This window comes from Sciurus carolinensis, chromosome 3, assembly GCF_902686445.1.
Source record: "Sciurus carolinensis chromosome 3, mSciCar1.2, whole genome shotgun sequence".
Taxonomy (NCBI): Eukaryota; Metazoa; Chordata; class Mammalia; order Rodentia; family Sciuridae; genus Sciurus; species Sciurus carolinensis.
In genome coordinates, this window is record NC_062215.1 from 33,355,854 (window position 1) to 33,373,788 (window position 17,935).

General features: G+C 37.2%; 1 protein-coding gene across 2 annotated transcripts in view; it reads left to right on the plus strand.

Annotated features, from left to right (window-relative positions):
- Window positions 1-1,298: 1,298 nt before the first annotated feature.
- Ppm1e (protein phosphatase, Mg2+/Mn2+ dependent 1E) overlaps window positions 1,299-17,935 on the plus strand; it is a 168,056-nt gene continuing 151,419 nt past the window's right edge. For both annotated transcript variants that reach the window (XR_007107575.1, XM_047542828.1), the window contains exon 1: window positions 1,299-1,897. Coding sequence is in view for 1 of the 2 variants with exons in the window: in XM_047542828.1 (XP_047398784.1) it covers window positions 1,434-1,897 (464 nt within the window). In the remaining variant the exon portion in view is untranslated. The remainder of the gene's footprint in view (window positions 1,898-17,935) is intronic.

A 17,935-nucleotide genomic window follows, 5' to 3' on the forward strand; every position in this document is an offset into this window, starting at 1 on the left:
TTTTCAGACCCTAAATCCAACTGAAACCAAGAAACAATAAATGGAGTGGATGAGGTGGATAATTTGTGAGAACATGTTTTTCAAAGTAGAGAAATAATCACTGTTAGCTGAATTATATGTTCCATGGACATGGCAGTATGCAGTAATGATGCTATCATCTCTACAGCTGTATAACAGCACAGCTTCTCCCTCCACCCCCCTCAGTAAGGCTTGAAAATAATAGGTTTGTGTGTAGTTTGGTAAGAAAATTAGAATCATTTAAAGTAGTTTAAAGTAGTTTCAGTTCCAACGTAAGAAAAAAGACACAGGAGGGGATGGGGAAGAAGAACAAACAAAAAACATATGTAAAAGTGTAATATGCATTATGCAGTAACTGAAGAGTGTGATAGGAAAGGAATGGGTGAATTCTGAATCTCAATCATGATTGAGTTTATGTTGCATAACTTGCTTGTGACCTTGAGCAAAGTCACCATGTCTTCAAGGCTTGGTTTCCTCATCTATAAAAAAGAATCTACCTCAAGGGAATGTGGTAAGGATTAAAGGAATGAAAACAACTTGCAAACTGCACAGCCCTATACAAATAAGGCAGGACACCATGCCCTGTTGACTTTTCAGGGACAGAAGAAGCAAAAGGCATTGTAGACTACCGATCTGGGTTCTAATTCTGACATGGCTAAAAGTTTTGAGACCTAGAGCAAGTAAGTAGCTATCTTAATCTTCATCTTTTTGAGCAAAGAGGGTAACACCGCTTCACCAAATCAAATGAGAAAGCCTATGCAAAGAAAGCTACAACTTCGTAGGTGTTTATGGGGTCCCATCTCCCCCCAGCTACTTACTCAATGAGTGTCATCAATAAAAGGTGTTCACAATGTGCTGTCTTTCAACAGATACTTTAAAGCAAGGCTGGAACAGATAAGGAAACAAGTAAATACAATTCAAGTGGGAACCAACAGCTAGACTTGGAGATGTCTTAGTTCACTTTTAACGTGAGGCAAGGATTTCCATCCAATAAAAACATCTGGAGTTGGACAGCAGACATGTCCAGTGTCCTTACGACTCGGCGGACTCGACGGGAGGGACCCTGAAATTCTTAATTAGAACCGGTTGCCATAGCGACAGTCTCTAGGCAGCGTAGGCTGATCTCTCCGTAGGGATAGAGGGTGGGCCGCCGCTGGACCCTGCGCGCGCTCGCCACCAACTTTCCCTCTAGACCTGAGAAGGGGGGCGCGCTCCGCCCCCGCCCCCGGGCCGCGCACGTCCACGCTCGGCGGCGCGCACGCCTGCGGAGCCCTCTCCAAGCAACCTGGTGCTGATCGCTCGTGCCGGTGCGGCCGTTAAACGTCGTAGCGGGAGCCTGAGGCTCAGAAGCAGCCCCCTCCTCTTCCTGGGTTTCCCTCACGCCCTTCCCGGTCGGTCTCGGGGCATGAGCAGCGATGGCCGGCTGCACCCCTGAAGAGAAAACTTACCGGCGCTTTCTGGAGCTATTCCTAGGCGAGTTTCGCGGTCCTTGCGGCGGTGGCGAGCCAGAACCTGAACCCGAACCCGAGTCCGAGCCCGAAGCCGAACTGGTAGCGGCTGAGGCGGCCGAAGCGTCGGTCGAGGATCCCGGGGAGGAGGCGACCAGGGTAGCCGCAACGGAGGAGGGAGAGCAGGAGCAAGACTCAGACCCCGAAGAGGAGGCGGTCGAGGAGGAGGCGGAGGCGGTGGCGGCGGCTGAGGGTGAGGGCGAGGAGGAGGAGGAGGCGGCGGCAGCCTCGGGGCACTCGGCCGTGCTACCGCCGCCGCAGCCCCAGCTGCCGCCGCTGCCCCCGCTTCCACGACCGTTGTCAGAGCGCATCACCCGTGAGGAGGTGGAGGGCGAGAGCCTGGACCTGTGCCTGCAGCAGCTCTACAAATAGTTAAGTAGTGCGGCTCAAGGGGGGTGGGCCCGTTGTCCCCGTCGCGCCGGCCTCGGAAGAGGCTCCCTCGGTCGCTCAGATTGCTATCTTTTCTGTTCAATCCCGCAACCGCAGCTACCGCCACTGAAAACGCCCCCGCTGCTCGGATTCGGGCGGTGGGCTGCTAGCTGCCCACGCCTGCCTCGGGTCCTGGAGGCGCTCTCCTGGCCCTCCCGCCGGCCTCTGGCCCCTTCTTCCCGCTTCGCTTCTGCTGCCAGCTTCTTGCTCCTCTTCACACACCCTTTTCCGATCTTGCCTCGGAAGGTCTTTTCTCCAATCTTGAGCCCTCTTATTCTCGGCTCCCTTCTTTCTGGAGGTTTCCTCCCACCTTAGTCTGTCTTTCCCCGGGTTGTGTCCCTTGTTTGGCTTCACAGAGGCGCGAGTCCTTTCTAGGCTGAGCTGTGAGGTGCCTCCTGCGTAACCGCAACCACAATGATAACACCTGCCCCCATCTCCAGATGAGGAGAGAGACTCAGAGATTTTCCGTTAGGCGCTCAAGGTTGAAAGTGAAGAGCTCTTTCGATGGCTTAATACAAGGGAGTCTAGTATCTTTGTTGAGACATTTGACAGCTCATAATTGAGGCGGGAGGTGAGGAAGGGTAAGTAAAATTTTACCAAGCAAACCTTCGGTGAAAGTCATAATTCGTTAAAGTGGAAGAGGCAGGCTGGTTTGATAACACTGCAATTAGGTGTAGTATTTTCAGTCCATTAAGTAGATGGGGTGGGAGATGGGGGAAAGCAGATGGCTTAGCTACACAGATGAAAGTCTAAAATAGAAAGGTCAAGGCTTTGCCTTTCATGGGCTTGAAATAGAAACGGTTTACAATTGCGTTTCTTTTAAATAGAATTGTTCTGAAATAATGACAGAACACTAAGAAGTCTCGGAAAACACTGGTAAACCTGAGAATCTTTTGCCATTCAGCTAATAGTTGTGATGAAAGGTGTTACTCTGACCATCCAAAAAGTTTACTATGGCTAGATTCACAGCAATTAAGTTAAACTCACTTCTTGGATCTTTTCAAACGCCTAAATGTAAGAAGGCCCTGGAAAATAAAGCTGTTTTGTCTTCATTCAACCTAATAGACACCTGGTCAAATCATTCTCTTAAAGCAGTAGCTTATCAAAGGGGAAAAGCAATTAGCAAATCTCCTGTAAAAGTAGATTGTGTTAATGTCTCAACCTTATGAGCTATCTAAAATTTAAATACCCGGTTCGATTACCAAGGGAATAATGCTTTTTGAATTGTAAAAAATAAAATGGCGTGTAATACCACCACTCAGGGATAAACAGCATTAATGTCTGAGTATTTCTTTCTTGTCTTTGTGAACTGTCATAGAAAAGGCCTTTTGAAAGGTCATTTTTTTACACTAAAGACACTTAATGCTTCTTGCTGAAAATGGGTATATTTACCAAAGTGAAAGATTTTATCTTGGCATCAGACTAGTATATATTTTGATATTTAATTTTTACCTTTACAAACACGGTTAAAAAATTGAAGGAAAACAATTTAAACATTGGAGAATGTCCAAAAAAAATCATTAGTACAACCCTGAATATTTCCCATTTGAGATTTTTTTTTTTTTAATGAAACATATATGAAGACAATGGTAAGAAAATGTGTTTTCCCCACATAAAGGAGAAACAAGATTAGTTTTGGCACACTTATAAGCTAGAAAAAAGATTCAAATGATAAAGTGACCATGAACTTGACAACAGAAGTTTAGATTTGAAATAAAAATACAAAATTAAAGTCATCTTAAATCGGAGATTTAATACTGTGATTTCACATAAATCAAAATACTGTGCAGTTGCTATTAATGTCTTTTTATTCAGATATAAAATGGTTGATTTGTTTCTGAAAAGTATCTTTAAGGTCCTTAATGGATTAAAAAGTTTTTTATAACACATTTAAATGACAGTTTTATTTTATTGATTTAAAAAACAACCTATGAATTAGTCGCAAGAATAAGTACCAGAAGACTTGGTAGGGATGGATTATTTTTCTGTCCAAGCACTTCATTTTACAGATAAGAAAACCATGCATCTATCCAGATTCAGAAAAGACAAATTATGTACAATGATTCCAACATTTTTTGATATAATCTCTGAACCTTAAAATTCTCTCCAACATAGTTGAAACATTGATTTCTCACATTTCATAGGAAATACTTAGAAATAATTCTGATTATAAATATGTTGAGATTGATTATTTATGGAAAAATGAAGATTTTTTTCTCCTAAATTATTAATATTTTCTGACCTATCCATCCACCCTGTTTTTTGGGGGGATTCCTTTTTTAAAAAATATCTTTGTTTATTCATTTATAATCATGTGGTGCTGAGGATTGAACCCAGTGCCTCGCACATGTGAGGCAGTCACTCTACCACCAAGCCACAGCTATAGCCCCAGCTCTGGGGAGATTCTTCACAATCTTCAAAATGGTAATGCCTGTCAAAGGGTGCTGAAATTCCTAAGTGAAATTAACTGAACTATATATTTGACAATTTTAAAGTTGGGACTAGTGTAAGAAAAAAAAACACTGCATTTAATGCTAGTTTCATAAGTCTCTATTGAGTTTTTCTGTCAGTATTTTAAAAAAATACGTGGCTGCTAAATATATTGAGGGTCTCTGAAGAAATAAAGGAGCTTCTCAATACTATTTTATGTATACATTGATTGAAATTTTACTTTTGGGGCTGGGAAGAGTGGAAGAGTGCTTTTCTAGCATGTGTAAGGCCCTGGGTTAGATTCCCAGCACTATCAAAATAATAATAATAATTATTATTATTTTGCTTTTTAGAAAAGTATTATAGTGACACATTTGTCTCAATTTTTTGCTTCCCTCAAGTTTTAGAACAGTAACAGCAGATATGTTATTTTTCATTTTGGTAAATTCAAACCTCGGGATTAATTTAAAATAAGCAGTTATTTAGATTTTAAGGGTCAGGGTTTAAATGAACAAAATATAATTGGCAACTTAAAAATTTTTTTCAGAGCAATATTTAGGGTAAAATTTTTACCTTTTAGCTTCAAAATGAGACTCTTCCTCTGCTAGATAAAAATAACAAAACATTTTGAAAGAAATAAAATTCAAAAATGTCAAAAATCCCCTTGGAAGCCAGGTTTGGTGGCACACATCTGTAATTTAGCAACTTGGGTGACTGAGGATTTCACAATCCAGGCCAGATTGGGCAATTTAGTGAAACCCTATCTCAGAATAAAAAGATAAAATGGGCTTGGGATATAGCTCAATGGTAAAGCACCCTTGGGTTCTATCCATGTGTGTAAAGAGGAGACCTTGAATGAGAAAGATCTTTGTTGTGGACTATAAATAGCATTTAAAGGACCATATAAGCAATTTTTTTTAAACCTCAGGAATCATTAATAAAGTCATGGAATAATTTAGAACTACATTGCTAAATTAATTTATCACTTGTTAATAAAATTTTCCAATGATTTGGAACTTTCACATGGGAGTAGGAATAGGACCTATGTTTTACTCCTTTTTCTAAATATAAATGCCCCTCAAGAGCTTAAAATATTTTCTAATAGTGTAATCTAAGGATTTCCGAAGTTAATGAGAGATTTTTTGAAAAGGTGGAAGTGAAATATTGTACAGCTTTGAAGTAATTATCAAATAAGAAATGTATAATTAATCATATAGCAAATGTGAATGAATCTATTTGTTAATCATATAGGTCAATACTGTATTTTTTTCTTTATGCAAATCTAGGGATAGATGTGTTTTAACCTAGAAGAAACAAATACTCAAGGCTTTTTTAGAGCTATAAGTCATCACATTTTCAGAGCAGTTGTTTCCTCAGTTATTCATTTAGTGTGGGATGGGCTTCCCAAGAGGGAGACAGATATCCCAGCAGGCTGGCAAAGTTAAGTAGTTCCAGATGGTTTGCAGTAGTATTGAGGATGGCACTTTTAAAATGACTTGGAAAAGAAAATAATTGATTATAGACACTAATAATTCAGTTATATTGAATTGTGTGAGTCATGAATGACTTTGGAATAGGTCAGAAAATCTTTAAACTTTGTTTCATTTTCACATATGTATGTGGAAAAAATGCATGGTTACAAGTTACATAATATCACTCATTTAAAAATTAAATATTTTTCTTATTGAAAACTAGTAAATGTTCACTAAGAAGTAGAGAAAATTCACTTAAGCAAAAAGAATCAAATAGCATTCAGTGTTATTGTTAATTATGCTTACCAGGTTTTTCTCTTCCCTTTTAGATTGCCTCTTTTTTTTTTGTGTGTGTGTGTGTGTGTGTGTGTGTGTGAGTGTGTGGGTGGGTGGGTGTCGGTGGTGTTGGTGCTACACCCTAGGATTTTTACTTTTTATTTTGGAACAGGGTATCACTAAATTGCCTCTGCCTTTCCAGTCACTTAGATTATGCCATCATACCCAGCTCTCTGTGAGCTTTTCATGTTCTGTCCATCTTTTTAATTGTGTTCTATCTTAGACTGTCTTCTGAAGTCTAGTTGACGTTTTTTGTCCTAGTCAATATCAATCTCTTATATGATTGGCTATTGCGGTTATGCTATTGGCTCCCTTATCTCCATCCTTGTTTTAATTACTGATGAAACAACTCCACCCTCGGAGTCTAAAGGCTTCTGATATTTAACTGTTCATGACTGGTTTCAATCCTCCAACCTCTTCTACCCGTCAAAACTGATATATTCTTTATAGTGGGTCATTCTCGACTCTCTTTTCATCCTTTCATTTCAGTCAAGTCATTAATTCAGCCTTGTAAATATCTCATAAATGTCTCTCCCCTTTCTTGCTGTCATTGTCACCTCTTGTCAGTTTTACCCTTCTGCAATACATTTTCCCCAGTGTAGCCAAAAGTATTTTTCTAGAATTTAGGTTATGTAGATTGTCTGACCATCACACTGCTTAAAGATTGCCCTTTACTTGAAGTTGGCCAAACCACATTCCTCCAAACTACAAAATCTGCCAAGGCCTCTGATCCCAAATATGAGGACTGAACGTTCAGTTACAGAGTTAGAAGGAAGAGTTCATATAAGACCATCATCAGGGCTAGGGAGATAGCTCAGTTAGTAGAGTGTTTGCCTCCTATGCACAAGGTCCTGGGTTCTATCCCTAACACCATCCAAAAAGAAAAAAAATCATTTCTGACACTAGCTGCAAATTTGTGGGTTTCCCAAAGCCACTTCTAGATTCCATATTTTGGTAGAAATTCTCACAGAACTCACTGAACACTATTATACTCAGATTTTGGTTTATTACAAGGATAAGCTACAAATTAGAACCAGATAAAAGAAGACATGCATGAAGTGCCATCTAGGAAGGTCACAGATGTAATATTTCCTCTGTTCTCAGGGGTATATTACCTCTCCAGAATGAATATGTAGCAATGCAGAGTATTGCCAGTGCAAGAAACTTACCTGAGCTTCACTATCCAGTTTTTATTGGAATTTACTGATTACTGTCCCATGATGGAATTGTTTCCAGTCCTTCTTCCCTTTCCAGAAGTCAGGCAAATACCATGTGGTCTGAGGTCTGAGTGGCCCACCATGAATAATAAAAATACTCATGTTACTTCAGAAATGCCAGAGATTTAAAGGTTCGTTCATAGGAGCTGGGGACAAAGTCCAGACTTCTCTTTGGGCAGACCAAATTATTTACTACATGCCCTTCATTACCTCTTTTGCTTCAAGATGAAATCCAAAGGAAAGACTATACTCATAAGACTCATCTCAGGACTCGCTATCATCCACTCCATTCCACTGTATTTCTAGAAACTACACTTTAGCTATATTAGACTACTAATATATTAGTTTGTATGTGTTATGCTCTTACTCTGCACCTCCGAACATAGCATACTACTCCCTCTTTTTACAATATCACATTTCCTCCACTCCCATCCAGTATCTTAGGTATTCTTTAGGTCTTCATTTAATACCATTTCCTTCAGGAAACCTTTGCTCACCATTCTCACACAAATTATAGAAATGATACCTGAAAGTATAGTTTGAATCTTCACACTTATGAGTTAGGTGTCTCTTCCACGTGTCCCTCCAAAGAACCTGTGCTTATTCCTCTTATAAACACTTATTTAATTAATTCTTCCTTTTTTGTCAAGAAACATTTATATCTCCCCTTTACTAGACTAATGGTCTTTAAAATGAGGTGTATCTAAGCCACAGTCTGTGGCATGTGACTGTAATCCAGTGACTCTGGAGGCTGAGGATCATAAGTTCAAAGCCAGCTTTAGCAACTTAGCAAGGCCCTGTCTCAAAATAAAAAATTAGAAAGAGCTAGGGGTTTAGCTCAGTGCTAAAGTGACCCTGGGTTCAATCTCTATTACCAAAAAAAAAAAAAAAAAAGATGTACCTAAAATAATTCATTAGAGCAAAGAAAGAAAAATTTTAAATATATTTAATGGTATTCAAAATATGAAATAAGTACTATTAATATTTGATATATTATCGAGATTGATAACTTTCTGAATGACAACCAATTTTCTGTCAAGCATGTTATTCCTGAGGGAGTGGAAGTTCCACAGCTCAGAGGGGTTGATATTGTCATCCTTTCTGTAATTTTCAGGATGATGTAAAGTATTGCAGTTTACCTGTGCCTGATTAAATGGTTTTATAGATTGTATTTCCTGGTTTTTGCACTATTAACCCTCACAAAATGGACAAATAGCTTTTAAAATCCCCGCAAAGAAATCATGGGTTGAACATAATATTGATAACACAAGCAAAGGAACAATAAAACTTGGACTGGGTGTGAATCCCAGAACTTGGAAGGCTGAGGCAGGAAGATAGAAAATTCAAGGCCAGTCTGCAATTTAGCAAGACCCTCAGCAGCTCAGTGAGATTGACTATCTCAAAATGAAATATAAGGGTTTGGGGGTGCAGCTCAGTGGTAGAGTGCTTGCCTAGCATACATGAGGTGCTGTGTTTGATCTTCAGCACTGCATAAAAATAAAGATATTTTAAAAGGGAAATTTCTTTAAAAATATGAAAAATAAAAAGAACTGGTGATGTAGCTCAACGGTAAAGTGCCCCTGGTTTCAGTCCCCGATAATGAAGAAAAGAAGCATCAAAATTTAAGAACCCATCTTCCCTTCTTAGGTTCATCTGATTTTTAAAAATATTTTTATAATGTTTTTGTGATTTTTTAATACCTTTATTTTTATGTGGTGATGAGGATTGAACCCAGTGCCTCACACATGCTAGGCAAACAAAAAATGGAATTAAGCAGATCATGTGAAATATGGGTATATGAGAAATATAAGCTATGCATGGTGGTGCACACCTGTAATCCCAGCAACTCTGGAGGCTGAGGCAGAAGGATCGCAAGTTCAAGGCCACCCTCAGCAATTTAGTGAGACTTTGTCTCAAAAAATTAAAAGGACTGAATGGAGCTTAGTGGCAAAGCGCTCCTAGGTTCAATCCCCAGGCCCCCCAAAATTAAAGAAATATATTTTGCTGGGATGTGGCTTAGAGACAGTAGAGCAATTGCCTAGCATGTGCAAGGCCTTGGGTTCAATCCCCAGCACTGCCAAAAAAAAAAAAAAAAAAAAAAAAAATCTATTAAGAAATACTGCCTAAAGAAATACTAAAATATTGGTGAGAACAGTGTTTGTTTTTATGTATTTGTGTGTATATATTTATGTATGTATAATACACATACACATATCCACATGTATGTATACTTTATATACATATATGAGTATTTATATGTATGTCAATATATACACATAAATATAGCATATATCGATATATGTATAAGTATACATAGATTGTGTGATTCATGAAACTCAAGTTTTTTGATAGGGTATCTGAACAAACATTTGGAAGGATTGTATTATGTTAGTAGCTAATTTTTTGCCATTCATTTTCCTAGGTCCTACAATGTCTGGCACAAATATAACATGCAACAAATATTTGCTTATATATGAATGAGCTTAGAGGTTTAAAAAGATACTGTTCTTACTATTATAGCCTGTTTTTTAAAATTTTAGTTTTAATATTCTCATATTTAAAAACTTTTTATTATAGAAAATTTAAACAATCTTGTTTCATCTATAATTCCATACATCTCACCTCACTTCCCATTATGTTCTTTGAAATTTTTCTTTCTTTTTTCCTTGTCTCTCCTTTCTTTTTTTTGGTGGTGATGGGGATTGAACCTAGTGATACTCTACCCCTTAGCTATATTCCCAGCCCTTTTTATTTTTATTCTGAGACAGGACCTTGTTAAATTGCCAAGGTTGGCCTTGAGTTTATAATCCTCTTGCTTCAGCTTCCTAAGTAGCTGGGATTACAGGCATGAGCCACCACACCCAGCTGTTCTGTCATTTTTAAAATGAGTATTCAGGAATTAAATCAATTCTTTTGGACATTTTAAGTGTTACCAATTTTTGGTTACTCTGAAATTTTGTGATGATCATTATTTGAGCAATTCTCTAATTTTCTTAGGGTATATTTAGTGTCGGGATTGCTGTGTTAAGATATTTAAGATACTTAAGACTTTTGAGATGTAGTTTAAAAATGTCCTCTAACAAGGTTTTACTAGTTTACCTTGGAAGCAAGTGCATATTGTCTTGTGCTGCATAATAAAATTTGGGCCAACAGTGGACCACATATACAGTGTTGGTCCCATAAAATATCACCTAGTGATATTCATTATAGCCAACTTAGTTTGTGTAAGTGCACTCTGTGATGTTCCCGTGATGACAAAATTGCCAGGGACACATTTCTCAGAATATTTCCCTATTGTTCAACCAGGCATGACTATGTGATAAAGAGATTGTTAGTATTATGAAGTAATTTAAGCATTTAGAAAATAACAATAATAAAACAAAATATCAATATATCCATCATCCAGTTTCAACAAATTATCCCAATTATTTTATTTTGAGAAAATAAAACACTTCATATATAATTGAAGATTTTATTGTAACCCTTTTTCATACTTCCCTTTTCTTCACAGAGGTGATTTGAGAATTCTGGAAATATATCCTTCTGGTCTCTGTTTTTATATTTTTACTACACATGAACATATGGTCAATCAATATGTGGTGGGGTTTTTGATATTTTGGTAGCCAGCTATTTCAGGATTAACCCCTTTTTCAAAAATATGTACATATAGAACTAGTTCTTTCATTTTAGCTACTATATATTCCATTGTGTAGTTATACTGTGATTTATTTATCCAATCTCCTATTGTTGGACAGGTGGGTGGTTTCTAATTTTTGGATATTAACTAATATATACATATGTATTAGTTAATACTACCTGCTGTACTGGATGAATCCTGAAATCTAAAAGGCTTAACATAATTTCTTATTTATTCAGCCTAATTTCTTATTTATTCAGTGGTGAAGAAGGAGTTGTGCCCTGTGGAGTCATGATCTTCAGCCTATGATTTCCAAAGTTGCTCTAGGTACCAGATCCCTCCAGCAACCATAAGGAGAGAGTGAAGAATGTGTTAGACACTTTTAGGCACATATATGTAGAAGTAGCATGTATTATTTCTGTTCACTTTCCATTGGCTAGAATTTAAGTCATATGACAATAACTAGGGCCTTCATTTCTCACAAAGGGAGCTGGGAAATGTAGTTAATTCCAAGAAACAACCCTAACCCTATGGAAAAAGAGTACAAAACTTTGGGGGATAACTGTAGGGTATATTTGGGGGATATTTGTAGGGTAGCATCTGCCCTACAAATAATGCTGTAGTTTGGATATGTCTCCTTATGCACATGTTTATAGGTTTCTTAGGGTGTACATCTAGAAGTGGAATTGTCAGATAGATATTTTGTACATTTTTATTGCTTTGTCCAGCAGCACTATATGAATGGTCTGTTTTTTTCTATATTCTTGCTACTGTTGGAACTACCATAGTACCCATCTTATATTTTTATACAGCTATGTGCTGTTGCCACTGGATTATATTAGAAAGAGGAAAATACAGAGGATTATATGAGAAAGAGTCAAAATATAGTTGACTATTACCTTGATTTAGGGTGTTTTAGAAGAGGACACTGCCTAAAAATCTAGACAAACTCTGTTCAGAAGGAATATAAGCCACATAAATAATTTAAAAATTTCAGCTGAGCACATTTTATGAAGTGAAAAACAGGTGAATTTAGGGTCGTCTTTTTTTTTTTTTTTTTTTTTTTTTTGGTACCAGGGATTGAAACCAAGGGCATTTAACCATTGAACCACATCCCCATTCCTTTTTATTTTTTTTGTTTTGACACATGGTCTCACTAGGTTGCTAAGGTTGACTTTGAACCTGTAATCCTCCTGCCTCAGCCTCCTGAGTCACTGGAATTACAGGGGTGTGCCACCACACCATGTGTGAATTTAACTTTAATAACTTATTTAACTCAATATATCCAAAATACTGCCTTTTCAACATGTAATCTATATTAAAATATCATTGATATATTTTTATTTCAAGTTTTTAAAAAATCCTGTGTATATTTTACACTTATATCACATCTCAGTTTGGAGTATCACATTTCAAATGCCACATGGGGTTATTGGCTACCATATCAAGCAGTTCAGGGTTAGACATAATACTTTTTGTAAAGGAAGTGGTTGCTAGCTCAGTGCTAGAGTGTGTGGTTGAGTTCAATCCCAGTACCAACAAAACACAACAAAACAAAAACAAATTCTATAACACAGATAGGATATTTAATTTCAAAATCATATTTTAAAAGGCTTTACTCCAATCACAAATATATTTTTATTTAACCTTCAGGAGTATTGAATAGCAAGCTGAATTTATTTTCTCCAGATTTTTTCTTAACTAGAGAATATAGATACTTTTTGAATTCTAATGGGTAAACATATTTCATATTGAAAGTACTGTTAATTCAAAAATGCATTTAATATACCTAACCTACTGAACATCATAGCTTGCAACACAAGTGCTGTGCAGAGTATCAGTTGTTTGTTCTCATGATGTAATTGCTGATTGGGAACTGTAGTTGCTGCTACTGTCCAACAGTAGGAAAAGTGGGAAAAGATCAACATTTAAAATTCAAAGTTACAGTTTCTGCTGAGTGTTTATCACTTTCACACCACTGTAAAGTAGAAAATTTTAAAGTTGAACCTTCATCAGTGGGGGACCATCTGCAACCTAATGCAGATTGAGCTTACTGAATTGTTAAGTTCTTCTCACATAGTTTATGGGGAAGTAGATGAGTGCAATTTTCTATTTAGTTTATTGCTGTGTAATAACTTAAACTTACTGGCTTAAAACTACATCTGTTTGTTGTCCATTGATTCTGTAGGTAAGAGGTTAAGGCAAATTCAGTTGAATTCTCAGTTTAAGATCTGAGAAGGCTGAAGTCAAGGTGTCAGCCCCAAGGTTTGGGGGAAGAATCCACTTTAAGTTCATTCAGTTTATTTGAAGAATCTATTTCCTTGTTGTAGGTCTGATGTCTAGGTCTGAGGTCAACTATTTTCTTGCTGGCTGTCGGGCAGGGACTGATTATCACTTCTAGAGGCCACCCACCTTCTTTCTCACAGGGTTTTCCTCCATCTTCAAACTAGCAGTGGCACATAGAGACCTTGTCATGCTTCACATCTCTCAGGCTCCTCCTGCTGCCAACCAGAGAAAACTCTCAGCTTTTAAATAGGGTCCACACAGATAATTTTCCTATCAACTTGCCATAAAACATAACACATTGGGGCAGGGGTGGATCTAAGTGGTACAGCACTTGTCTAGCATGGCAGAAACCCTTGGCTCAATCCCCAGCACTGCACAGAGAACAAACAACCCACAACACAATCACAGAAGTAATATTTCATTTGTATTCCTAGGTTCCAGTGTTTAGAGCTGGGCATCTCTAGGGAGCCATTTTAGAAATTCTGCACACCACAGTAGAGAAACAGGATGGATTTTAATTATTTTTGTTTAGAGATCTTTTAATTTCATTTCTAAATGAAAATAAAGCATCCTGCCTATTTATTTTGTTTCCATTCCCACCATCCTTTTCTGAGCTAATATCAATTCTTAGCTTGATCTGTACCAGTAATCTTAATTGACATATCTGGTTCCACAATTCTCTTCTTTCAAACAATTTTTCATTTTGCAGAGTGCTCTTTTATTGGAAATAGATACTGTTGCACTTTTCTGCTTAAAATTCATCTGTGTCTTCAAATTGTGGTTAGGATCTAAATGTCTGATGAGGCTACAAGGTCCTACCTTACTCTTACTTGTGGTTACCTCATCATTTGGTTACACCTCAGTTAATCACCCCCCCTTTTTTTTTTGGTACCATGGATTGAATCCAGGTGCACTTAACCAATCACTGAGCCACACCTCCCAGCTTGTTTTATTTTTTGAGACAGATTCTCACTAATTTGCTCAGGACTTCACTAAGTTGCTGAGACTGACTTTGAATTTGTGATCTTCCTGCCTCAGCCTCCAGAGCTGCTGGGATTATAGGTGTGTGCCAGCACCCCAGCATCTATTAACCATGTTTTGCTTTGTTTTCTATATGTGTGGTGTTTAAGTATTAACCCTGGTATGCTCTACTGCTAAGCTACATCCCCAGCCCTTTTTGTTTTGAGACTGGGTCTCACTAAGCTTCTGAGGCTATCCTTGAGCTTTTGATCCTCCTTCCTCAGCCCCCTGAATTGCTTAACAGTCCTGTACCAACATGCTCAGCAACTTCTGTTTTTGATCACTTACTATGCACCAATCACTGTGGTCTTGATTTAATTCACATAACCTGCTCTTTCCTGTCTCAGGAACATTTATTTTCCTTGCCCAATCAATGTTCCCCCTTTTCTCCAGCTGTTCACCTCAATCTTTAGGTTTTATCTTACATATCTCTTCATTATAGAAGTGTTACTTTACCTCTGGTCTTAGTCCTACTTCTTAAATTTCCATCGCATCTTTTGCTTATTCTGTATATCCACTTATCACAATTTAAACATATGTATTCATGTGTTCAGTGTCTCTTCCTCAGACTGAGGGTAACGAGTAAAGAATTATTTTCTTTTGTATATCCAGCACCCAGTACAGGGGTTAGCAAATGTTTGTTAAATAAATGATTAAATCTTCAACTTTTTCTGTGCTCAGTCTACCAGATTGTTTCCTTTCCATTTTTTCTAGGCATTTTCATACCCCCTTCTTTCTTATTATTTTCCTTCTCTGCTGTCCTCTGAAAGGGAGGCGATAAAGGAAGAGAAAGAGAACTGGATGTGGTGGCAAATGCCTGTAACCCCAGTGACTCCGGAGACTGGAAGCAGGAGAATTGAAAGTTTGAGACTAAATTCAACTTGGTGAGGTCCTAAGGACTTAACAAGACCCTGTCTCAAAACTTTAAAAAAGAGCTGGGCATGTAGTTCAGTGGTTAAAAAAAAAAAGAGATTATCTATTTTTTCCCTTTAAGCTTGGTTTCTATTTTTATATTTGTGTGTTTGTTTTGTTTTTTGTTAATATTTTCTATTAACAAAACTATTGAAATGTGTACAATTCTCTTTACCACTATTGCTCCACAACTTTGTAAATGAACACTCAGAAGTCCAAAAGAGTATTCCAAATATGTATGGTTACATTTAAAAAAAAATTAGGGCTGGAGGTGTGGCTCAGTGGTAGAGCGTTTGCCTAGTATAATACAAGGTCCTTTGTTTGATACCCAGCACCACCCTCTCTCAAAACTTATTCTCATGTAATTAAGAATATTGTGAACAATGACAAGTTTGAAGAAAAATACTAGAGTTGTGAACTTGTTAAAAGGTTGAGAGTTTTTAAAATTTCTACTGTGTATTTTCACTTAAAACTTTGCCTTATGCTGCATAACTTTGAGAAAGACTAATCTATTACTTCCTATTTTAGTTGAAATCAGCAAAAAAAAAAAAAAAACCAGAAGAATTATCTATTGGTTAGAAATATCAAAGCTAATTTTTCCCCTTGGTGACTTGATTCCATATTGATTTATAAAATTACTCCAGTGGGGTTTGGTGGCCCACACCTGTAATGAAGCCCTGGGATCCTTGGTGTTAGGGGGAAAAAATTAGTCTTCTATAGATTATTTGCCCTACATTTACCACAAGGCACAATCTCTGATCTTTGATCCTTATATAGTGATTTCTTATTCTTTTTTATTCTTTGTTTTGTTATGTGTTACTTAGGATTGAACCCAGAGCCTCACACATACAAGGCAAGTACTGTACCACTGAGCTATATCCCCAGCCCCCACTTTTTTTTGAGACCGGATCTTGCTAAATCCCCCAGGCTGTTCTTGAATTTGTGATCCTCCTCCCTCAACCTCCTGAGTAGCTGGAATTACAGGTATATACCACCATACCTGACCTTACATTTTTCTATGTTGTGAATGTAAATATAAAAATTAAATAACTGATGAGACTATTTTTTAAGAAGTATATTATACCATAGCTAACATTGATCTTTACATAAGAAAAGCAGATAACAGCTGGTCATGGTGGCATAGGCCTGTAATCCTAGCAACTGGGGAGTTTGACACAGAAGGATTGCAAGTTCGAGACCAACTTCATCAATTTAGTGAGAGACCCTCAGCAATTTAGTGAGACCCTATCTCAAAATAAAAAATAAAAAGGACTGGAGATGTAGCTCAGTGGTAAAGCACACCTGGATCCAATCGCTACACCCAAAAACAAAACCCAAAACAACAAAAAATAAAATGTAATTCCCTTAAAGGTGGTATATGTTTTATGTACTATGTATGTATATTATATATTCATACATAGAAACATGCATATTCTATATAGTATTTTTTAAAATTTGTTGAGCTAGGTGATATATATGTATTTTTGAGTATGTAAGGTGTGTGTGTATGAAATTTTTACTTAGACTGAAAGCCTAGAGGGCAGGAATCATGTTCTAAATATATCCTTTTTTACTTTTTGGTACTGGGGATTGAAACTAGGGGTACTTAACCACCGAACCTCATCCCCAGTCCTTGTTTTTATTTTGAGACAGGATCTTACTAAGTTGGTTAAGGTCTTCTTAAATTGCTGAGTCTTGACTTTCAACTTGTGATCTTCCTGCCTCAGCCTCCTGAGCCGCTGGGATTATAGGTGTGGGTAATTGTGCCTCACTAACCCTATAATTTCAGTTCTCCCATGTAAGCCTCCTGAAGTTATTTAAACACTAAACTGAAGAACAGTTCACATCTTGGTGTACAGTTTGTAACAATGGTATTTTTTTTTTAACTACTGAGATGCCTGGAGATATTTTACATAGATTTGAAAGCATATTCTAAATATGTATAGGTATTATATGTCTATTAAAAATTTTAATTTAGGGGTAGGGATTTATCAGTGGTAGAGCATTTATGTGAGACCCTGGATTCAGTTCCCACTAATGCAAAATAAATAAATAAACAAACCTCAATTTTTTTTTTAATTAAAAATATTTCAGGGGCTGGAGTTGTAACTCAATGATAGAGTGCTTGCCTGGCACATGTGAGGCTCTGGATTCCATCCTCAGCACCACATTAAAAAAAATAATAATAAATAAAAGGTATAAAATTTTTTTCAAGATAGTGGTAGAGCATCTACCCAGTATGCCTAGTATTCCTGGGTTCAATTCATAGCACCAAGAAAAAACTTAGTTTCAATTTTAATTACTAAAGTAGCCAAAGGCAACTTTTTTGTCTATTGTTTTAATTCCTAATGCAATAGCCACTCAGCAAATGTCTCTTTAAGGAAAGAAATTCCTTTAAATTCTTATCATTATTACTATTATTATTGTGTCTGAGGATTGAGCCCAGGACCTCCTTCACACATGTCAAATATATGCTCTATCACTGAGGTACATCCCTTGTCCTTATTTTTTTTTTTTTTAATTAAGTAAAAAGAGAAAAATATTTTTGCTTGATTTATTTATAAGCCATATTAATTCCATAATGTATGTGATCTTTTAGAAGTAAATAACCTACTGGTCATTAATAAACAATGGATTATAAATTAATATAAAGCATTGATCACATGTATT